Genomic DNA, 24,890 nt, shown 5'->3' with positions numbered 1-24,890 from the left:
CTTTGTATTTTACAATTAAAAAGGAGAATGACATAAATTTTTAAGCACATACATATATTGTTCTAACTGAATCGTGACCCTTAGCCTAACCTATCCTGGTGGTAAAATTCATAGTGTGACCAAGCAAATTGCAGGAGCAGCCATCACACAGAAAAGAGCCCTTTCAAATATGAGTGAGAGCTAACCTGCGCAGAACAGTGCTCTGTATTCCACAGTCAGAGTCCAACCACATATAGTTGTAGGTGTAGGATTCTTATCAGTAACACCAAATTGTCAATGTACTACCACATAAACTATATCATGTGTTTATAACTGGTGGTAGTTAAGAAGATTTTATACGTGTGTACACACACACACACACGCACACATATACACATGCATTTTTTGCCTTATAGGACCTCTAAAGTCCCTTCTCAGATCTAATCCCATAAATATTTCCAGGATTTCTGTGGGGTTGAAGGATAGTGAGAAAGTTGGCATCATACTGTTAACACGGTTCAAGTATTTTTGGTAAGTCATGAAAGAAGTATAGCTTTTGTTCCCCACCTCATAATTTGATACATGTAGTTTATTTTGAAATTTGGTCTTTTTTTTTTTTTAACTTTAGGTCTCCTTTATTTCCAAGGTCTAGGGCTGATTTTTATGGCATTGTCATGGGCACATATTCTTTGAGGTAGCACAACCCTTTGGGATATACATGTAGGCAGTACTATCAAGCCACTAGAATTCATATGGTAACCCATTTTTTGCTTCCCTGTCTAATATATACCTTTAGAAAAAGAGTACTTTATGATTACCTTACTAGCAGTCCCTGTACATCCAAATAGATATTGTCCCTTCCCCATACCTTTTACCCACCTCATGCTTTTACCTTATCATGACTATTGCTCATGCAAAAATTAAAGAAAAAGTTAAGGAAAAAACAATTGCCTTTATTTACTAAAACCTTTGCAGTTATAGGTGCTTTTGTGGCAACAGAGAAACAGACCAATAAATCCTAGAGCCTTTGGATTCAAAAATAGAAGACAGAAAGAATCAGTGAAAAACAGGAGCTATTCAAGTGAAGTGACTTTCCTGGAAAACTCCTGCCAGTCCAACCTGCCAATATTACCCATTCCACTCCTATCCACAGCTGTTCTTCCTGTCCACATCACCTGAATTTTTTTCAGTGTAATTAGTTACATAGATTCATTTTAGATTATAATCATCCTGTTTAAAAAAAACAAACCCCAAAACCCTAAACTACCTCTAGAAAGGTTATTGAATGCCAAGTGAGAGATTTTATATTTTATTTTAGAAGCAATAGGGAGTCACAGGAGTTTATTAAGTAGAGGCATGGTCAGACCAGTGCTTTAGGAAAATCCCTCTGGTGTCTGAATGTAGGACGGATTAGAGTGGGGAAATCTGAGAGACACACCAGCAGGTTATTGAAGTAGTAGAAGTATAAGGTGATGAGGGCTTTCACTAGAGTTGTAGCATTGTCAGAGTAGAGAAAGGGCAAAGGTGAGAGATGGTGCAAAGGTGAAATGACAAGCCTCTGACAGTGAAAAGTCAAGGATGACACTTAGGTTGTGAGCCTGAGAGACTAAGAGGATAGTGTTGCCCTCTAGAGTAATAGGGAAGGTAGGAGTGGGGGAAAGATAACAAGTTCAGTTTTCGACATGTGAAGTTTAAGATGTCTACTGGACATCCAGTTCAAGATATCTGAAAAGCAGTTGGATATGTGAGATTGGAAGTCAGCAGAAAGATTAGGTTAGGATAGGTGGATTTCAGAATTGTCAGCATAGAGATGGTAATTAAGTCCATGGGAACTGATGAGATCACCAAATAAAATAGTGAGGAGGAGGAGAAAAGACCTGGAACAGAGCCAGAGTCCTGAGACCATACACTGCACCTGTAGGAAAGGATCTAGCAAAGGAGACTAAGAAAGGAGTGGTCAGAAAAGTAGGAAGAGAACCAGGAGAGACTGCCATCCTGAAAATCTAGACAGAAGAGAGTATCAAGGTGAAGAGAGTGATCAATATTGTTAAAGGCTGAGGAAGGGTTGCGTTTGAGAATGACCATTGAGAAAATGCAACTGGATTTGGCAACTGAGAGATCATTGATGATTTTGGAGAGAGCATTTTTGGTGGAATAATGAGATTGAAAGCCAAATTATATAAGGGGTTAAGAGGAGAATGAGAGGAGACAAAATGGAGGCACCTATTGTAGATAGTCTACTGAAGGAGGTTAGCCCAAAGGGCAGAAGAGGTATAGGACATACTGAGCAATGGAAGTAGAGAGAACTTGGAAGAGGCAATGGGGAGCAGGGAGTATTCTAATTCCCCCAACTCTCAACCAGTGATACGAGGGGAATGAGTGAAGATATAGCCATTAGTGGAAAAATTGTCTAAGGAGATTATGTCATCAAAATAACCAGGTTTCTCTAATAGCTAGAAGAGGGAAGGAGTGGGAGGAGAGATTTAGGATGAAGCGAAGCTTGTTGTCTATGGGACAGGCATTCCAGAGAGCATAATGGAAAAGGATGGTGGTGTTTGGTTGGAAAATGGGAGAGTCAAGGAGGAGGAGAATAAGAAAGTGGATGGTGGAGGATGGAGAATGGGGTTTGGTTGATGACCTGCAGGGCTCAGAATCACAGGTATGGGTAACCGTTCATCACTGAATGAAAGGCGCCATTCCTTTTCCCCAAAGAAGGCAGGATATTGGGCTGTAGACAAGTGCAGCGTGAGAAGAAAAGTACAAAGTCTGAAGGCTGGAGATTAGGCAGTAAATAAATAGCACAGTAGGAAGTGGAAGTTGAACCTACACAACAGAAGGAATCCCAGTTATTGCCAGCTTTCTTCCTCTTCCTTGAGAGATAGGCACAGCAGGAATTGGAAGGCCTGAGGTCAAGAGGGAAGGTTGCTTCAATTTGTACCCAAGGTTTTCTATGGTTGGTAGGACAGGCTGGCAGCGGGAGATAGAAGTTGCCTTGTGTTAGCACAGCTCGAAATCAGCCCAGCCTGACCCCCTGCTGCTGTCCCTCAGAGACACATCCAGCAGGAGGTGAAAGGCATACAGTCAAAGAAGGTCTTATCTCCTCTTCTCACCTGAGACTGGAGATCAGGTGATATAGAAGGAAGTCATAGATTTCTGATTCAGCGGGGTGTTCCCTGGAGGCAGTATGAAAGTTGCCTGGCCCCTTGCCTCTTCCCTCAGAGTGAACATGCAGCAGCCGATGGAAGGGACTTGTATCAAATTATGCTGTATAATTCACAGCCATATATCATCCCCATCAGAATACTGACATAAAAAAATGGGATTTTGTATCAACATGCAACTTATGATCATTGTGAACACTAACATGTAATTTTCTATTTGTTTTATCTTGCTGCAGTCTTTCTTTGTAATATTGAGTCATCATTTTCCACTCAAACTCTGGGAAATAAAGTAAAACCAACTTCAGGTTTTTTCTTATTTACTAAAGCTCTAGAAAAATTGTACAAACCAGGGTAAAACACCTATAGGTTTTGGTTGGTAAGCATTTACTTCTCAAGTGTTCTCCATTTACAATTTCTCTTTCTTTATAGAAAAGCTTGCAGAGGCTCAGCGCAGGTTTTCTACCCTTCAAAATGAGCTTCATTCCTCGTTGGAGGCACAGAAAGAAACAAGTGGTGTTTCTGCACTTCGAAAACGCAGAAGTCCAGTTTTCCACCTGTCCCATGAAAAACGTGTTCAATATAGGAACATTCGAGACCTTAAACTGGCCTTCAGTGAGTTCTACCTCAGTCTTATCCTGCTGCAGAACTATCAGGTATAATATATTAATTATCTGAGGACTGCTCTGGAATAAGGTACCCCTGAACAAATAGAAAAGTTTAGTTGAACAGAAATCACATTTGTGTTGAACAAGTGGGGAAATAACAAACCACAAAACCCGAAAACACAACTAAGTCATGAAAAATGAGCAAAAGGCAGTGTATTAACATGACTTCAACAATTTTTGTTGACCAAATTTTAATACGTCTTATTCTGTATTATTATTCTTTCTATATATAAATGCTTTTTAATCCAATTTGGTCTTTATTTCTGGAGGCTAGCTATGATGTTGGTAAGTTGGATTCAAATAAATAAAGATGTAGTTACCGTGCTTTTCATGGTTATATTGCATTTTTTCTTCTCCTAACAAACAATAGGCCCTCATGTTATTCTTCCCAAAGGCTTTTGAGTATGTGTTCCAACTGAAACACAGGAACACAAAAGCTAAAGTGTCAGTTCTCTTTTTTCCAGCCTTCAAAATAAATCGTCCTCTGAATTTCATTATTCCTTAATGTATTAATGATTGTCTGTTCAGGCTATAATATAAAACTGTGCTAAAATTTTAGACCTTAAGAGAAGAAAGCAAAGAAGATAGATCACAGTGAGTATGGGTAAAATATCATGCTTAGCAATTAAAATGTACCCTATGCTATTTGACATTTGGGGCTAAGAAAAGGCTTTATTACAACAAATCCATAATAGAGAAACACAGATTTTTAATCATTTTTACTTATTCATGGATTGAAATGATTAACAACATAAATAACATTTAAAAAATGAAAGCCTGCCCTTTCTCTCGTTTACATTGAGGAGCGTTTAAATGAAAAAAGTCTTCATATGTTATTGAAGTTAGTTTAAAGGTTAAATATGTGTGAGTTTATTATTGTGGTTATGTAATCAATGTAGAGGATCTTTATGGAGCCATATATTACAAATATATGTATCAAAATATTAAAAATATATTTACATTTCACTTTCCAAAGAGAGAAGTGAAGTGACAGAGCAACCATTTTTATTATCAAATATTTGCTTAACATAATGAATAAAGTACTATGTTAACAAATTTGGAGAAAATAGACATAGTATAGTTCTAAAACACTTGCTTAAATAAAAACTTCTTAAAGGCAAGATGTGTTTTTGAATATTTTTCTTAATTTTGAAATAATGTAATATACTTTGGAGGATATTTATACAATTTACTAAACAAAGTCAACAAGTATTACTGAGAATGGAGTTTGAATTAGATGAGAATGTGAATTAAAGGGGAAAGTTTTCAAACTAGTGGTAATAAGAATGGAAATAATTGACGTAAAAGTTTTAGAAATTTGGCAGTGAGAAGAAAGGGAGGAACAAAAGGTATTAAAGTTAATAATTAATTTTTAAACACAGGAAAGGCTAGAACATATAGAAAGATAAAAAGGAAGACATCAGTAAATAGAACATATATGATCCATCACCAAATATGTAATTTTTGTTTGTTTGTTTGTTTGTTTGTTTTGGCTAGGCAATGGGGTTAAGTGACTTGCCCAGGGTCACAGTAAGAGCTATGTGTCTGAGGCCAGATTTGAACTCAGGTCCTCCTGAATCCAGGGCTCATGCTCTATCCACTGCACCACCTAGCTGCCCAAAATATGTAATTTTTAAAAAATTAGCCATTGCTCAGAATTGGCTGTCTTAGTACACTCCTCCACAGATGTGAGCAGTTGAGATTTAACTAGTTCTGATTCTCTTCAGATGAAATAGGGAACCAAAATTTAGCCAGTAATAAATTTTAAAAATCCAGTAAATTAAGTAGTTTTTAAAAGCAAAATAATGCTGCAGAAATAAATGTTATAGAAAGATAATGTATAATCAGCTTCTCTATAATAAATTTATTTACCTTATATTGACTTCCTGTCATTTTCTTCACAGTAGCTGTTATAAACCTTTTCTCCTCTCTTTAAGTCCCAGATATCAAGCCCTGCCCTTGCTTTTTTTAGCAAATGATATTTATTGCCTACTTTATTGAGGATTTGAGGCTACCTAACATGAACTTCTTTGTCGCCCGTCATTTGCCCTTTAAAGCCTCATCTTTTCCTCTTTCTTTCTGAGTCAGAGTTGGCTTCTACTTAAAATAAATGCCTTCTTTCCACACCTCTGTTTGATGTTTTCCCTGATCCACTGATACCTTTCCTTAACCACGTTCAGCTAGAAGTGAGCCTTCCCTCTTCCCAGGCTACTTGAGTTTAACCTCTCCTATGCTTTTCATCATTTTCTTATTTGTATTATAATTACTTTTGTGCAGGTGCCATCTGCCTAGTAGATTTTTAGGGCAGGGACTATGGCGTTTTTCACTTTACTCAGTCCTTTGCCATGAAATAAAGACTTAATAAATGTTGGGTTGGTTTGCTTTCGATCAAAATGACATCAGATCATATGCATTCTTTTTTGGGGGGGCGTGGGGGGAATACAATTTATATACATTTATTAACTGTATAGTGCCAAGATGCAATAATAATGTTTTTCTACATCAAGAAAATAACTTTCCCTAACAGTTGTAGATTTTTCACACACAGTTTAACATATAAGTTTAAATTTTATCTGATCTGCTACATATTGAGTTATATGTATGTATATACTACTGTGCATATACTTCTATAGCATATAGTGTATATATATACTTCTATAGTGTATATGTATAGTATATGCTTCTATAGTATATACTACTATGAAGTATATACAGTACTTCAGTTAAAGTAGCATGACAGTGAGCTTTGTCACTCCATAAAGATAAGTTGTAAACCCAATGCAAGTAACGGAAAATGTTCATAGTACACTGTTTAAGGTGTTAATATTAAACTCCTGACAAAGAAATATTTGTCAAAAGTGTCCATAGTTTTGTGAGATCTTCTTTACAAAATTATATGTGTCTAAACTTATTGGGGGTAGGTTTTGGCTAATGGTGTCCATATGATTAACAGTTTTATCATATGGCTTACAATAACATTTTAATAAAGATTTTAGTGAAATAGTCACTTTTTCACTTGAAGCATAATAAATCAGGCTACAGATTTAAAGGTGCAAAGGAGTTGCAAATAAGTTTTAAAGTTCTAAGATAATGTAGTTTCTGCCACTGCATCAGAAGAGGATTATTCTGAAGCAACTATTTAAGGAAACATAGTTACTAATTCTAGAGTCTCTAAAAGCAAATCTACAATATAATAAACACCATCTCACTGCTCTTAGGAACCTTTTTTGAAGCTATATTTAGTGTATACAAATTCATGCTATTTCTCTTTGTAAGTATGAGAAACGAAACTATATAAAGTGATATTGATATAAATTAACCTCCTAAAACAGCAAGAAAGTTGATCTTTAGTGTGTTTCTGTGATACTTAGAAATCTGAAACCTTAGTCTTAGGTTCCAGAATAGGCTAGATTTAAAAAAAAAATAACTCACCCCCATTTATCGTATTTTGCTGGGACCATTGATGGCAAAAGGAATTTTAAAAATACATATATTTGATAGGCTCTACTTAAAGTTGTACTTGCCCTGTTAAAGAGAAACATTTCAATAAAAATTTTTTTCCTTAGTTTACATGGACATAGAAGGAAGACTTCGTTGTTCTACTGAGTACTTTTAGATTACCACTGGAATAATAACAGCAGTATTGTATATTCTTATTTGTTTATAAAACAAAGGGCAACTTATTGTTGAGCCTAAATGGTAATATTGCTATTTTTGTGAACTGTAATTAGATGAACTGATCAATCTCAGATAGCAGGATCCCCCTTTTTTTTTCTGGTTGAGGATTTAAAAAATTCTTGAATAGAAGCTTTGTAGTAGTCTTAGACTAAAGATTTTTTTCCAACTGTATATATCCTGAAAGAATCCATATACAGGCATCCATTTTCATCCTTATCACTTTAATTCAGTTTGGAAATAGGTGCTGAAAAGCTCACCATGCTGGGTTACTAACAGAAAGAAGGCTTAATTAACATTCAGCTGTAGGTACCTTTTAATTATTTTTATTAGCTCACATTCGTGTTGACATGATCTGGTAGAGAATGCTGCTCCCAAATAAGTCTCACATCTTCTGCTCTTGAAGGCTTTTAGAAGACATTGAGTCCAGTGGTCTGGCCAGCAAGGCAGCTGTAGCTTTGCCATGGAGGCTGTGGTCACAGCAGTGGCAGCAGAAGTTTGAGGCTTCAGAGTTGCTTCTCTGACCCCAAATGACTTTCTTTCTCATTCCTACCCATTCTTTAAAACCCAATTCAGATGTCACCTCTAACATTTCAGACTGCCTTAATTTCTGATTCCCTGCTATCCACAGCTGGAAGTGAAGGTTCTGTGGGTGGAACTCTCATTCTTGTATATTTTTAATCTTTTTCATATTTATTCACGAGCATATTCATTTTTGTATCTCCAAAATATATAACACTGTGCATTACTAGCAATAAGCACTCAAAAACCATGAATTGTGTTCAGTTTTATAACCACTGAGTTGATTTTATGAGCTGACCATGATTTGAAAATTCATAATGTTTCTAAAGGTAAGAGCTCCAGTCATATATTTCCCCTTCATTATTATGTAATAAATTGCTTAGTGTGTAATGTTTTATAAAATCTCTAATTGCGTACTTATGTGATTCTAGTTTTATTTCAACTCTTCGTATCATAAAATTAGTGGTTTCTTTTCCACACATAGTTACAATATCATTGTTAAGTCAAAATGAGAATTGATTTACATTCTAATGTGGTAGTTGCTAATTCTGATGCCTTTCTCAGTAACATAACCAACACTGGTGAAATCTGTGTTAAATGAACATTTAGACATTGTCTACAGTAACAAGATCTGTCAGTTAAAACTGGGTAGATAGCAGAATGGCAGAAATTAGGTTTGGACCAATACCTTACACCATATTCCACAATACATTCCTTTTTTAAAAAAAATTTGTGTGTGTGTGTGTGTGTATGTATGTATATATATATGTATTTATTGGTATCTTTTTGTTGTTGTTGTTTTTGGCAAGGCAGTCGGGGTTAAATGACTTTCCCAGGGTCACATAGCTAGTTAAGTGTCAAGTCACAATACATTCTAAAAGGATATGTTACCTTAGTATTTAAGATCATACTATAAAACAGTTAGATCAACAGATCACATACTCATAGTTATGGGTAGGAGATGTATTCTTAACCAAGATGGAGGCAATTATAAAAGATAAAATAGGTAACTTTGCTTACATAAAACTGAAAAGCTTCTGGACAGACAAAATAAATGCATTGAGGAGTAGAAGGGAAGTGATCAAATGAAAAAAAAATCTTTGTGTAAATGTCTCTGATAAGGGTTTGGTATCCAAGATATATAGATAATTAATAAATTAGATATGTGTGTATATGACTAATAGCCATTCCCTAGCAGATAAGTGATCAATGAATATGAACAAATAGTTCTCAAAAGAAGAATTGCGAAGTATTTACAACGACATGAAAGAATGCTCCAAATGACTTATAATAAGAGAATTCTTTCCACTCAAAACAACCCTGAAGGTTCATCTCATACCCTGCAAATTGGCAAAATGACAAAAATTTGGCAGTAGTCTGTGTTAGGGGGGTTGTAGAATGACAAGCATACTAATACATTATTAATGGAGTTGTGAAATAATACAGCCACTTTGGAAAGCAATTTGGAATTATGCAAACAAAGTGACTAATATGTCCATACCTTTTGATCCAAGGATTCCATTATTGGACTTACACCCAAGAAAGGCCTCATGTACATCAAAACATGTATAGCAGCACCTTTTGTGATAGCCAAAAATTGGAAACAAAGTAGATACCCATGGATTGGGGAATACTTAACAAATTGTGGCATATAAATGTAATGAAATATTATTGTGCTTTTAGAAATGATGTATGTGATGAATACAGAGAAACATGGAAAGATATCTATAGACTGATGCTGAGTGAAATCAGCAGAGCCAAGAAAACAACAATATACATAACAACAACAGTGTAAATGAATAGAATGACACCAAGAAATCAGAAGTGAATGCAATACATTTATAAAGATCAAGCAGGAGTCAAATGAGGAGATACGAGAGGACACTCTGAACTCACCTCTTCTTAGAGATGAAGGTCCACAGGTGCTACATATTGCATCTTTTCCAACTTTTTAATATTATCAGTCAGTTTTACCAATTTATTTTCCTCTCTACTACGTACTCTGTTATATTGGATAGCTTTCAGGGATGCGTAGAGGGCAGGATACTTGGGATAACTTTCTGGTGTGAGAAATAAGATATTAATAAAAACTGTTTTAAAAAAAACTTAGTGGAAGCCTAATGTGGTTAATATATTGAACTGATATTTCCTGTGTGGCACTGAGCCAATTACTTAATGACTTTGTTCCTCAAAAGAATATTGGAAAGAAAAAAAGACAGTTTTTGTAAAGCTTCTGAGATGTTTAGATAAAATATATAGTTTTACACAGGAAAACTAAATTTTGATAATTATAAAAGATATAACATGGAAGTATCTCAGATTTTTAATATATAGCATTGATGTGAGTAGTTTTTCTGTACTTTATAATTTATAGACATATGCTTTTATTTGTTTCTGTTATTCAGTGTTACCTCCCAGTTGAAGAAGTTTAAGTGAAACATTTTAATGCCGACTGTGACTTTCATTTTTATCATATATTTATGATATATCTAGGTTGCATGACTTTCCTGTAGTTGAAGAAAGAAATACTCACTTCTAAACAAAGGTCTTTTTTTTAATAATAATTATATTTAGTGCTAGCAAAGGAAGTATAGAAAATTATCGATAGACTAAATTGTTTCCAATTGTACTACTTCATATTTTTATTGTAATTTAGGTCATTTGTTTAAATTACATATGTCAGTATCATTTTGAGACACCTTCCTCCCCTGTATAAACACATACTCTATTGCAGCTATACTCTTTCCATTGTGTATATACAGTGATATCACACAGAACTTTATTGTAGCAGTGTTTTTTTAAAAGGAAGTAAAGGGTTAAGCTAGATATATTCCAATAAAATTATTTTGCTGGAGTCACAGAAGAGTATTAGGTCTGAAATTATAATTTTCTTATATTTTTCATTTTGATTTTATGAAAAAGAAAAGATTACTGTCCTGGGGCAAGGACTAAATTTTTTTTTTCTAATAGAAAGTAATTAAGTCTCATGCCTGCATTAATATAGGCTGTTATCACATTGGTTTATTTCCATTTTCTTTTCTCCATTACTTTTCATTTCCTTCTGTGTTTTAATGTTTAATACTGTTCCAAATAGAATGATAATGAAAAGTAGCTTTAACAGAATTGTGGAAGAAGCCCTCTTAGTGTGCTTTTGTTCTGTCCTCTAGTAAATTTATTTGCTTTAACATCAGGTATATAAACTTATATTTTGTTTTAGGAAAAATAAAAACTCCTCTTTCACCTAATCCTTCCTTCTTTGTTATAGAAAATGTTGTTATTCATGTTCCACTAGTAATCCATTTGTTCAGTTCTTATATATATATATGTGTGTATGTGTGTGTATGTATGTATGTATGTATGTATCTGTAGGTATGCTTCATTGTTATATCTAATGTAATCTCAGGGTCTTCCCTTTTGAATTGGCCATTATGAAATATTCTTTCTTAAACAAATGAAAAAAGTCATCATTATTTTTAATCAAAATTTGCTATAATCTGTTTTTTTTCAACATGGGAACCACTTTAATCAAAATGCATTGGTTTTGAAGTCTTTCTGGAGAAATTTAATTTTTTACAAAAATGTTTTCTAACATAGCTCTTTTTTCCTTTATTTTAATTATTCAGACTGAGTAAAACAGAAATGGGAAATTAGATAATGCAGCCAAGTGTATCTGATATTTTAATAGCAGAGGGAATAACCATCTTATCTCCTTTCAGTGGGTGATTCCTACTGTTATCTAGTCCCAGAATTTCTAAGTTGGAAGCAGCCATCTAGTCCAACTCGTAACTCCAAAATGAATCCCTACTATTAGTGTAAACAAGTGGCCATCCAGCTTCTGCTTAAAGATCTCCAGGGAAGAAAAATCTAATAACTTTTGAGGTAGCTCATTCCACTTTTGGATGGATAGCTCTAATTTGCAGACAGCAAGCATAAATTTGCCTTTTTGTAATCTCCGCCCATGGTTCTGAGTTATGATCTTAGGTGCCAAATGGAGCAAATCTGATCTTTCTTCTGTGTGACAGCCATTCAGATATTTAAAGACAGATAACACTTTTTCTCCTCACCTACCAAGTCTTCTCTACTTTTGGCTTAAATCTCCAGTTCCTTCACTGATCCGCATATAGTATGGACTTGAAGCCCTTTGCCATTCTGACTACCCTTCTCAGAATGCTGTGCAGCTTTGTGATTTCTCTTCATCATTCTCCAAGCATATTTCTCTCCTTTAGCTTCCTTTCCTTACTGGAAACAAAATAGTAGTTAGTAGGAAATAACAGTGGCAAAATGGACGAGCTGAAACAATTCTTCTGTCCTTTCTGATGGTATGGCACAGCAATATGTGGTACCTTTTTTTTTCTTTTAAAGAATTGTACATATCTATTTTAAAGGCAAAGAGCCTGATAAATGTGTCACAGTAAATAAGTCCAAAATATTTTCTGAAGATATCTTTTATCAACAAACGTCCTATTTCTTATTCTCATGGTGTCAGGGAGATGACCCAGAATTCTTCAAGGCTGTGCCAGTGGAGCTCAAATTCTAGAAAGTTCTGCCATGTTAGGAGAGTTTTAAGAATAGATAAATGCAATTTGGAACTATGCCCAAAGGGCTATAAAATTGTGCATACCATAGCAATACTATTTAATCCAGCAATACCATTACTAGGTCTGTATCCCAAAGAGATTTAAAAAAAAAAAAGAAAGAAAAAGGACTGATTTGTACAAAAATACTTATAACAGCTCTTTTTGTGGTGGATAAGAATTGGAAATTGAGGGGATGCCCATCAATTGGGGAATGACTGAACAAGCTGTGGTATACAATTGTGATGGAATATTATTGTGATATAAGAAATAACAAGCAAGATGATTTCAGAAAAACCTGCAAAGACTTACATGAACTGATGCAAGGTGAAGTGAGCAGAACCAGGAGAATGTTGTACACAGTAACAGCAATATTGTATAATGAAGAATTGTGAATGACTTAGCTGTTCTCATCAATACAATGATCTAAGACAATCCCAAAGGACTTGTGATGCAGCACATTAGCCACCTCCAAAGACAGAATTGGTAGCGTGGACTGAAGGATACTATTTTTCACTTTCTTTTTTCATTTTTTTATTCATCTTCTTGTGCAACATGACTAATATAGAAATGTTTTACATGATTCCACATATATAACTTATATTGAATTGCTTACCATCTCAGGGAGGGGGTAAAGGGAGAGGGGAAAAATAGCATTTGTTACTCAAAACTTTTTTTTTAAATGTTAAAAATTGTTTTTAACATATAATTGGGGAAAAAACAAAATTTTTTTTTAAACAAAAGGATAGATGATAGGCTATTCCTGCTATTTGAAGGCCATCCTAAATATGGAGAGACTCATTACAAGAATGTAAAACACCAGTTGATGTATTTATTTTTTTTTTGGCCATGGTGATCTGTAAAACAGTCAAAAATAAAAGATGATCTTCTGTCCAGTGCAACCCTTCTCTGCTTCAACCATGACAATGATTCTTATTACTCAAAAAGAACAGAAGGTGCCAAAACTCTTCTATAAATATTAATTGTTGGTAGCCTTAATATTTGTCCAGTGACAGAATGATTGATATTCTTGGAAGATCCTAACCATAGCCAAGATGATGTCCATACTAGAAGTCACACTAGGAGATCTAAAAATGTTGGAGCCATATGGAAGGAATATTTATAGCTTTCTCACTGATAGAATGAAAAAAGTGGACAGTTTCATCATATAATTAAGGGTAACAAGAAATATTCTTTCATGGGACGTTTTATCATCTTGTCTTTCAGTAATCGTGATGAACTTAAGCAAACAAAAATTTGAATATTTTTGTGTACTTAGATCTCTCTTTTTTTTCTTGTTAATCACATTCTTAGCATATAGAACTAATAGTGAGATTACAGGGTCAATGGGTATGAACAAATTTGGAGCTCTTGTTAATACCATTATTGATTTAAAGTAAGGTTGTAGCAATTTATAGCTCAACCAGCAATGCTATAAGAATACCTCTTTATAGTTCCATCAGCATTGAACTTGTATATTTTAAATAACTGCCAAATTAATGAACATAAAGTGGTACCTTAGCTGTTTTAATTTGTATTTCTCAGATTATTAGAGAATTTGAATGCTTTCAATTTGTTTTTCATAGTTTGTATTTATTTCAAGTATTGCCTATTCATATCTCTTTGACCACTTGTCTATTGTATTTATACAAAGAATGGATCTTCCTCTTATATGTTTCTGTCATACTTTTTTGTATGTTATAGCATACTTTTATCAGAAATGTTTGTAACAAAGCTTTTTTTTTTTGCTTTGTTCTAAATTTATTGCTTTTTGTTGTGCAAAACTAATTTAAATATAATGATATCCATTTGTCTTGTCTCCTCCAATTTCTTGTATTTAAATAATAGATAAAATATAAAAACTTTCTGTTCATAAGGAAATTAAACTCCCCTCTTAAGATGTATTGAATTCTAACCTTCACTCAAGGTTATAATTGTTCAATTTGATTTATCCTATACTATACTTTATTAAGTTATTTGTCTTGTCATCAAGGAATATAGTTTACCAATAAAAGTCACATTCTAACACTAACAACACTAAACATAGTTCCCACATTTTATACTCCCCTCATTAAGTGCAAAAATTTTACTTCCCTACTATCCCTGCTGTTTTGTTCTGGAATGCCCTTTCTCTCTGTACTGTTCCCCACCCCTTTTAGCCCTATTCCTTTTTTTAGTCATTGCTTTTTTACATTGATAATTGTTGTATTCCTGTTTCCTCCTCTTTTCCCCACTCCCGGTGATCTTACATAAAATTACTTACAAGAAAAAATAGTCCAAATAATGCAAGTATTGTGATTAATGAAACATTGCTATTTCCTTTTGAGTTAGAACTTTAACCCTGTCAGATTTGTTTGATGTAGTGCAAAAATTGTATTTCGTCTCCCTTTAGACTGGTAGAACTTAGAATGTTGTCTCTCATTTTCTCTTTTAGAATCTGAACTTTACAGGGTTTCGTAAAATCCTCAAAAAGCATGACAAGATCCTGGAGACATCTCGTGGAGCAGATTGGCGAGTGGCCCATGTGGAAGTGGCACCATTTTACACGTGCAAGAAAATCAACCAGCTCATCTCTGAGACAGAGGTACAATGATTCTCCCTCTTCTGTACCAGACATTCTTAGTCCTGTCTATTGTCTTTCTGTCTGGATTCTTTTCTGACTTTGGGCCATGTTCCATAACTCTTTGGGTCTCAGTTTTCTCGCCTATAAAATGAGGGAGTTGAAACTGCGTAACTTTTAAGGTTCCATCCAGGTCAGCCATGCTGGGATCATCTTTGTCTGCCGTTTGTAATTAGAAATTTGATGATTTCTAACTTTGATTGCATGTATTTACCTCATGAATTTTTTGTTTTGCTTTACCAGTTAACACTCGTAAAATGTCACAAATTAGCACAAAATTTAGGTCTTGCTTTATACTTTAGACATTTGTCATGTAAGTATGATGAACTTTATGTTAAACTTCAGCTTTTTTTCTAGGCTGTAGTGACCAATGAACTTGAAGCTGGAGATAGACAGAAGGCCATGAAGCGTTTACGGGTTCCTCCTTTGGGAGCAGCTCAGGTTAGGATTTATTGCCAACGTTTTTTGTCTCTTAACTGATACACTTAATTTCTAAACTAGGCTGTTTATTTGTGGAATATATTTACCACATAACTTTTTTGTATTCTCCTTAAGCTCAGGATTTCAAAGGCCTAGGATTGCAAGCAGTTAATCATGATTGAAAAGGCATTTATTAAGGGGTATCTATGAGTGGTGCTATGCTACAGGCTATACAAAATTAATTAAACTGCTATAGTCCCTTCCTTTGGAGAATTTTTAGTTAAAAAATTACAACACAAAAGCATATTGATGGTAAGAATAATGACAATAAATACCAATTGTTTTGATTGTTGGGTTTTAAAGGAATTTTGACATTGTTAAGCCTCTAACTAGGAAAGGGGAAGAAAAATATAAGTATCCAAGCAAATATTTTTGTTTACAATCACTATAAATTATTGTGTCTTTTAGGCAGCTGGGTGGCACAGTAGGTAGAATGCCCAACCAGGAGTCAGGAAGACCTGAGTTCAAATATATCCTTAGACATTTAACTTTGTGATCTTGGGCAAGTCACTTAAAAAAAAAATCTCTGCCTAAATTTCCTTATCTGGAAACTGAAATAATAATAACACCTACCTCCTAGGGTTGTTGAGAAGATTAAATGCGACATTTGCAAAGCTGTTAGCCCAGTACCTTGCACATTGATGGCTTAATAAATATTTTTTCCCTTCCCTTTCTCCTCCCCCGTCCCCACTTAAGAGATTCTTGGAGAACTTGTTATATGAATTTTCCAGGTTTGAGTCCATCACAAATACTTTAGTGTGAATTATATCATAGCATATTCCACTCTCATAGCCTTTAGCTAGTTCAGGCTCTCATCACCTTTTACCTTAATTATTGTTATTACCTGTTATTCCTTCCAGTCTTTTGCCTTTCCAATTCATTCTCCAAACAGTGGCCAAATTGATAATCCTAAAATACAAATCTGATCACATGGTTTCCCTACTAAAATTTTTTCAGTTGCTCCCAATCGCTTTTAGGATAAAATAGAAAATCTTCAACCTGACATATAAAACCTTCAACAAGATGGCTCCAGCCTACTTTTCCAGATTTATTTTGTGTAATTCCCTTCTTGTATTCTCAGTTCCAGTAAAACTGGCCTGCTAGCTATTTCTTAGTATATAGTCTTTCACCCACTGCTACTTTGTCTTTGCACAACTTCCGTGTTTCAAGTATGCTCTCTCCCACCTCCACATTTTAGAACCCTAGAACTTCCCTGAGAGCTAAACCAAAGCTTTCTTGATCTTCGAAGTTATTAATATTCTTGAAATTGTTTGTATTACTTGTCTGTAATTTGTATTACTTCTCTGCAAATGCTTTAACTCTTCCCTTACCTCCCAGTAGAATGTAAGCCCCTTGACCACAGAGACTGTTTTGTTTTTGCCTTTGTGTTCTGAGCAGCTACTGTTTGGGGTTGAACTGAATTGAACTGAAAAATCATCTCATGATTTTAAGTATTCTCTGCTATTTAAACAAAATGTTTTTCCCCCTATCTATCTCAAGCCTGCACCTGCGTGGACTACATTTAGAGTTGGCCTGTATTGTGGAATATTCATCGTGCTGAATGTTGCCCTTGTGCTCACAGGTAAGTATCTTCTATCTTGAATAGAATTACTTTCAGCTTTGAATATGTGAGTATAGAGAGATATGTTTTGTATGTATGTATACACACACACACATACACACACACACACACACACACCACACACACACACACACACACACACGTATTCTGTATGTGTTTATCCTTCTGCTAAGACAAAATCACCAGAAAGAAACTTTGACTATTCAGTTTGTGATAGTGCTTATTAGGGTTTTTTTGGTTTTGTTTTTGGTTTTTTTGGTGAGGCAATTGGGGTTAAGTGACTTGCCCAGGGTCACACAGCTAGTAAGTGTCAGTGTCTGGCCTGAGATAAGATTTGAACTCAAGTCCTCCTGACTCCAGTGCCAGTGTTTTATCCACTGTGCCACTTAGCTGCCCCATAGTGCTTATTAGTTAAAGACACTTTGGTATACTTGCTTCTTTAGAAAACAACTAAATGCTCTTTTTTTCTTTAATAATTCTGTACTTTCTTTATATAGTAATATGTTTCTTAACCAAAGTTTAGTTATTCAGCATCTTCAACTCTCTAAAGTATAGCAAAGTAGTTACTTTACTGTAATAAAGTAGTTACTTTACAGCATCTTCTCCTCAGTGGTGCAGTGGAAAATGTGCAGAACTTTGGAGTTAGAAGAACTCAGGCTTCGATCAGTTTACTGCTTGTGTGACCCTGGGCAAGTCACTTAAACTCCTTGGCCCTCATTTTCCTCATCTGTGAAAAGAAGAACTCAAACTATGTGTTCTCTATAGTCTCTGCCTTTTCTAAATCTATAATCCTATTATCCTGAAATTCAAATTAAACAAACAGTTATTAAGCACATGCTATGAATAGATTGCTATGATATGTGCTAGAAGAGTTAAAAAAAAGTAGATAAGACACCATCCTTACCCTTGTGGAATTTATAGTATAAGGAGGGAAAGTGACACACACAGTTCACTGTAATGCACATTGATACATAAATTCCTTGGAATATACAAACCAAAGTGTTATATGAAGTTTCAGAAGGAAGGTTCTTAGTAATGGGAAATCTTCATAATAGGAAATCAGGAAAGACGTCATGGCCTTTGAGTTTGGCTTTAAAGGATGGGTAGGCATTTAAATAGCTGAAGTGGTGGAAGAAGGACATTCTTGGCATGGAGTGCAGCATTAGCAGAGAGGCAAAAAAGTATGTTTTGTTTAGAAGCAGACAGTTTTGGGACAAATTGGCTTAAATTTGTGGCATATAGAGGGGATGAATATCCTGTAAGGAGAGAAAAGTAAGATGTGACAAGATTGTAAGAAGCCTTGAATATCAGGCAGAAGATATTAAACTTCAGAGGTCAGAGAGAACCACTGAAGATATTTGAGTAGATGAGTGACATGATAGAATTGATTAGTCTATTAGTAGTATGAAAAAGGAGAAAATAGTGATGAGAAGACCTATTTAGAAGCTATTGCAGAATTCTGGGAGGGTCAGTTATGAGATCTTGTTAGTAATAAGGGCCTCATGACAGTGACAGCTGGGATTTACTGATTAGACATAAGAAGCAAAGGGATGTGTCAGAGATATCAAGGTTTTGAACATGGGAGACTAGATGAGACTGGAAATAGTGAAATCAGAAGAAATAAAAATTTGTTTTGTTTTAGGATGGTAGGGGTAAACAGATAATAAGTTTGATTTTAGACCTGTTGAGTTTCAAGTGCAAATGGAACACAGATAGGTAGTTGGAAATGTGGGTCTAGAGCTCAGAAGGCAGTACATAGAGGGTTGTGTGTCATCTTCATAATGGTTGTTGAAGCAGTGGGATTAAATGGTATTTTCACAGGAAACAGTTTAGAGAAGAGAAAAAGTTGAAGGTTAGAACCTTAGGGAAATATATATTAAGGGGCTGAGAAGGGGATAAAGTACCAGTGAAGAAATTTTAGTAGTGGGAGGAAAAGAGAAATAGTGGAATATATTACTCTGAATTAAAGGGAAGAGAGAGTTCTAGGGTACTGGAATACATTTTTTTATCATAATCTGATTCAACCAACTGAAGATTTAAAAAATAAAAATATTTTATAAAACATTTGGGAGGTAGTATGATATAGTGGAACAAAGATAGATTTGGAGATAGAACCCAGAGTATAAACTCTGGTTCAGCTACTTACTAGTTCAAAAACTTGGGTTTCAGTTTCCTCATCTATAAAAATGAAAGGGCTAGAATAAAGTTGTTCAGTGCTTGGCTAAAGAACCTTAGATATCATCTAGTCTAATCCTTTCATTTTATAAGTGTGGAAAATGAGGCCCAGGTAGGTTGTGTACTCCTTGCAAGGTTTCACAGGTAGCAAATGGTAGAGCTAAAATATAGTGATCATACTTGAGATAAAAAAAGGTTTCAGTGGAAATTGAAAAGAAGAAATAGCTTTTTAAAAAAATGTTATACTTTATATCACTAATCATTAAAATTAATATTCCTTTAGGTGCATTTAAGCTTGGTGATGATAAGATGATATGGCCCCTAGTAAGAATCTATCGAGGTGGCTTTCTCCTAATTGAGTTCCTTTTTCTATTGGGCATCAACACCTATGGTTGGAGGCAAGCGGGAGTGAATCATGTGCTCATATTTGAACTCAATCCCCGCAACAATTTATCTCATCAGCATCTCTTTGAGGTAATTAGAACAAAATATAGTTATACACTTTTAACACAGTTTAGGTATATTAAATATTTTCTTGACTGTTATTTGAATCCATTGTCAAAAATACTATTATGTTATCCTTGTGACAAAAGACAATTTAGAGAAACAAATAGTGAGATATAATCAATTTTGCTCTTCTTTCCTCTCCTTCACTAGATTGCTGGATTCCTTGGGATATTGTGGTGCTTGAGCCTGCTGGCATGCTTATTTGCTCCAATCAGCGCTATTCCCATACAAGTTTACCCACTTGCACTATACGGATTCATGGTTCTCTTTCTTATCAACCCCACCAAAACTTTCTACTACAAGTCCCGGTTTTGGCTGCTTAAACTCTTGGTAAGTCTGGAAAAACCAGGTATAGAATTTTAAGCACGAACATAAATATAATTTGAAGCGAAAAGTGTTTCATAGGCATGACCTTTTACACAATTTTATTTAGTTCTTTCTTTCCATCAATCAGTCAATAAGTAAATGTGGGTGTGGATACACACACATACATATGTATGTGTGTATTTAAATAGTTTTGCAGTCAGAGCTTAGTCATCAATGAATAACTGTTGCTGAAGTTATAATGATGATAACTTTTTGAGAAACATGACAAGTCCATATTAGAATTTGTGATAGAGGAGAGGAAAGCTGAGAAATAGTTTGATATCCATCCTAGATTTTTAGAAATCAGATTTCAGAGTGTTTAGAGAAGTATAGATCAGAGCCCATAGACTAAAATTCTACAAGGTTTGGTAGTCCAAATGGGTATCTCTGAAGACTAAGCAGGAAATTTTGAAGACACACAAAATAAATTCTGATGTAGAGGAAAATAGAGTATTGTTCAAGTATTTTCTCCCTGACGTTACCACTATTCTAATGCAGGCCCTCATCACTTCATGCTTGGACTATTAAAATGCCTGCTGGTGGGTCTGCTTGTCTCATGTCTCTCCCCATTTCACTCAACCCTCCATTCATCTGCCAGAGTGATTTTCCTAAGCACAGGTTCCACCGTGACACCTCCTTCCCCAACTCAATAAACTCCAGTGACTCCCTATCACTTGTAAGATCCAATATAAAATGCTCTGTTTGGCCTTCAAAGCCCTTCGTAACCTTCTCTTTCCCTGCCCCCCAACACTTTTCCAGTCTTCTTTCATCTCTCACAGACTCTCTGATCCAGCAACACTAGTCTCTTTGCTGTTCCATGAATAAGACATTCTGTCTCTCAGCCCTAGGCATTTTCTCTGGCTGTCCCCCGTACCTGGAATGCTCTCCCTACTCATCTCCCCCTCCTTGCTTCTCTGGCTTCCTTCAAGTCCCAACTTAAATCATTACTTCTACAGGAAGTCTTTCCCAACTCTCTCTTAATTCTAGTGTCTTCCCCTCTATTAATTATTTCCTATTTATCCTGTATATAGTTTAATTTGTATATATCTGTTTGCTTGTCCTTCACATTAGATTGTGAGCTTCTTCGGGCCAGTGACTGTCTCTTTTGTATCCCCAGCTTAGCACAGTGCCTGGTATGTATTAGGTGATTAATAAATGCTTATTGACTAACTTGACCAACTAAAAAGACTGCAGTGAATATTTCATTGATCAACTTATATTTTTAAAAGGCATGTATAAAAGATGAAGCAATGGCAGGTAATAAAGGATAAATATCAAAATACAGCATGGGCAGTTAGGATAGTAGGTAGAGTGCTGAGCTTAGAGTCAGGAAGACTCATCTTCCTGAGTTCAAATCTGGCCTTAGACACTTAACTAGCTGTGTGACCCTGGGCAAGTTGCTTAATCTTGCTTACCTTGGTTTCCTCATCTGTAAAATGAACTGGAGAAGGAAATGGCAAATCATTCCAGTATCTTTGCCAAGAAAACCCCAAATGGGATCACGAAGAGTCAGACACTACTGAAAAACAACTGAACAAAAAATAGTACAGTCCTCTGATAGTGTTAGAACAGTGCTATTCAAATTACTGTATAGATTTAGTGCTATACCAACTAAATTACCAAAGACAAGAATATCAGCATATATAGCATCAGGGTAGGGGTTGGGAGGCATGTGTCTATGGGATCTCGAGCTATACCACCAGCAGTAATGAGCAAAGCTATTTGATACTAGATAAAAAGTAGTAAAGCAGACCAGTGGAATAGATTAGCTAAGCAGGACCCAGAAGCAAATACACATAGCACTCTAGTTTACAGTGAATCCATGAACACAGATTACTGAGATAGAGATTTTTTTGTTCAACAAGAACTGCTGGGAAAACTGGAAAACAAGTTAATGGAAAATAAATTTAGATCGATGTCTTATACTAGTGGTTTTAAACTCAAAAAGAAATGAGGGACACTAAGCCATACATAAGGATCTCTGTGGGCTTGACTTAGCAAATTACATAGTAACATTATCTGTAATACGTTTTATGTTTATTTTATTAAATATTCCAATTATATTTTAATGTAGTTCAGGCTGCACTTAGGAGTGTAGTAGGATGCATAGGGCTTATAGGCCACATCTTTGACACCTGTTTCTTATACCATAAACATATTAAGTGCCAAATGGTGGCATTATCCAAATATCATACCATGTCAAACAATCATACCACAAAAAAATCTTGATTACATAATGTTAATGAAATGTAATATTATTTTATAATTTATATTTAATAATAATATGATGAAACTTTATATAAAATTTTAAATATGCTTTATATAAAATCATTGTAGCTATAAATCAGAAAAAATTGAGATTAATGATAAATCTTTGCATTAAATGTCTTTGATAATAGGCTGATGACAAAAATATATAAGGAATTGACAAACATAATAAGATAAAGAGCCATCCCTTGATAGACATATAGTCAAAAGATTTGGTTTTCAAAAGAAGAAACATAGACTATTATATCCACATGAAAAAAGTTTAATATCAAGAATGATGAGAATTTGGAGCTTGAAATTAAAAAAAAGAATAATGAGAAAAATTCAAATTAGAATAACCCTGAGCTAGCACCTCACATCCATTGAACTATCAAAAATATCAAAAGATGGGAACAGTTGTTATTCAGAGAGCTTGTGGAAAGACAAGCATACTAATTTTCTCTTGATGGACTCATGCATTGAGTCAGCCATTCTGGAAAGTAATTTGTAATTATGGGGGGAAAAAAGTTACTAAATTTTTCTTATACCCCGAGATTCTACTACTGGAACTACACCCTGAAGGAAATTATTGACAGCAAGAAAAGACCCAATGTACAAAAGTGTGCATTAACAACATTATTCATGTTAATTAAAATTTGGAAAAATGTTTAAAAACTTAAAAATACATAATCACCAGTTGAGGCATAGATGACCAAATTATAGTAAATGAGTATAATAAAATATTGCATTAAGGAAATTACAGATATGAAGAATTCAGAGAAACTAATGACGTGATACACTACACTAATGAAATGATAGTGTGTAAAGAAGGCAGATGAAAGGACAATGTACACAAAGACTACAATATAATTTCACAGTGAGAAGCAAAAATATCTCTGGTCATTGTTAACACTATATTATTCAAATACATCCTTTTCTGTTAACAAACAGTTGAACTTTTTAGAGGAGGTTCTTTGTAGGAGGTTTGGGTGTTTCTTGGGAAGTGTCTCTGTCTAAACAAAATGTGTCTTTTTTCCCCGTTATTTATTTTTAAAGAATAGCATCAAGTGGGGCAGTTAGGTGGCACAGTGGATAGAGCACTGGCCCTAGATTCAGGAAGACCTGAGTTCAAGTCAGGCCTCAGACATTTACTGACTGTGTGCCCCTGGGCAAGTCACTTAACCCCGGTTGCCTTTTCTCCAGTCCCTCCTTCCCTCCCCCTGCCAAAAAAAAAGAACAGCATCAAATTTTGATTTAGCTGAGCCTCTTGAGGACTGCTAAGAACAAAAAGAGTTTTAGAGATTTTTTTTCAGGGAGGGAATAGCTATATTAGGAAAAAGAGGAGGATCAGAGATAGGGTAGGAATGTTGTTTAGGGTGAAGGGCATGAAGATGGCTGACAGTAGAGAAAAGAAGGAAGAACCATTCAATTCATGTTAGGCATTTTTTCATTTTATTTTTTTTTTGCCAAGGAAAAATACCGTTTAATTTGAAAGCGCAGAAAAATAAGGTATTATAGGGGGTTGAAACCCAAGATAAATGGGGAGATAGAGAATGCTTCGATGTCCTTGATGAGTTCAAGTTACCAGGCTCAGATTATGTATATACCACTGTCTTGAGAGAACCAGCAGATGTGATGATTAAGGCACTGTCATTATCATCAGGAGTTTGGGAGATTTGCTATAGGACTAGAAAAAAGCAAATATCTTGGTTTATTTAGAGAAAAGGGAAGAGAATAGAATCTGCAAACTGTAGGCCAAGGAAGTTGATTTAAATTCCTGGCAGAGTTATAGAATTTATTGTTAAAATAATGGCTGATAAGATGCTTAACATAGCTTCATCAAAAATAAGTCATACCAGACTAACCACTAGTAACAGCGTTACTAGATTGGTAGATAAGGGGAATACTGTTGATATACTTTTATCTGGATTTTAGCAAAGCATATGACAAAGTTTTTCATGTTATTCTTGTATACAGGATCAGTAAGAAATGCTTACAATTAGGTGGATTCAGAATTGGTTGAATGACTGGACTTAAAGACTAACCAGTAAAGGTTCAGTGCCAACTTTAGGCGTCCTAGGATCTATGCTTGGCCTTCTGCTATTTGATATATTCATCAGTGACTTCAGTAATGGCATAAATTGCAAGCTTATCAAATTTGCAGTTAAAAAAAAAAGCTAGGGGGGCAGCTAGGTGGCAAAGTGGGTAGAGGACTGGCCCTGGATTCAGGAGGACCTGAGTTTAAATCTGGCCTCAGACACATAACACTTACTAGCTGTGTGACCCTGGGCAAGTCACTTAACCCCATTGCCTGGCCAAAACAAACAAACAAACAAA

The 24,890-nt window shown here is 35.0% G+C and overlaps 1 protein-coding gene across 1 annotated transcript in view; it reads left to right on the top strand.

Annotated features, from left to right (window-relative positions):
• Positions 1-24,890, top strand: part of XPR1 (xenotropic and polytropic retrovirus receptor 1) — a 217,786-nt gene that overhangs the window by 125,998 nt on the left and 66,898 nt on the right. The window contains exons 4-9 of the mRNA XM_020984350.2: positions 3,570-3,793; positions 15,011-15,160; positions 15,554-15,637; positions 17,177-17,258; positions 19,717-19,907; positions 20,091-20,270. Coding sequence (XP_020840009.1) covers positions 3,570-3,793; positions 15,011-15,160; positions 15,554-15,637; positions 17,177-17,258; positions 19,717-19,907; positions 20,091-20,270 — 911 coding nt within the window. The remainder of the gene's footprint in view (positions 1-3,569; positions 3,794-15,010; positions 15,161-15,553; positions 15,638-17,176; positions 17,259-19,716; positions 19,908-20,090; positions 20,271-24,890) is intronic.

Source organism: Phascolarctos cinereus, unplaced genomic scaffold (assembly GCF_003287225.1).
Source record: "Phascolarctos cinereus isolate Bilbo 61053 unplaced genomic scaffold, phaCin_HiC Scaffold_5;HRSCAF=322, whole genome shotgun sequence".
Taxonomy (NCBI): Eukaryota; Metazoa; Chordata; class Mammalia; order Diprotodontia; family Phascolarctidae; genus Phascolarctos; species Phascolarctos cinereus.
Note: the sequence above shows the minus strand (reverse complement) of the source record. Positions and strands in the feature narration are given on the sequence as shown.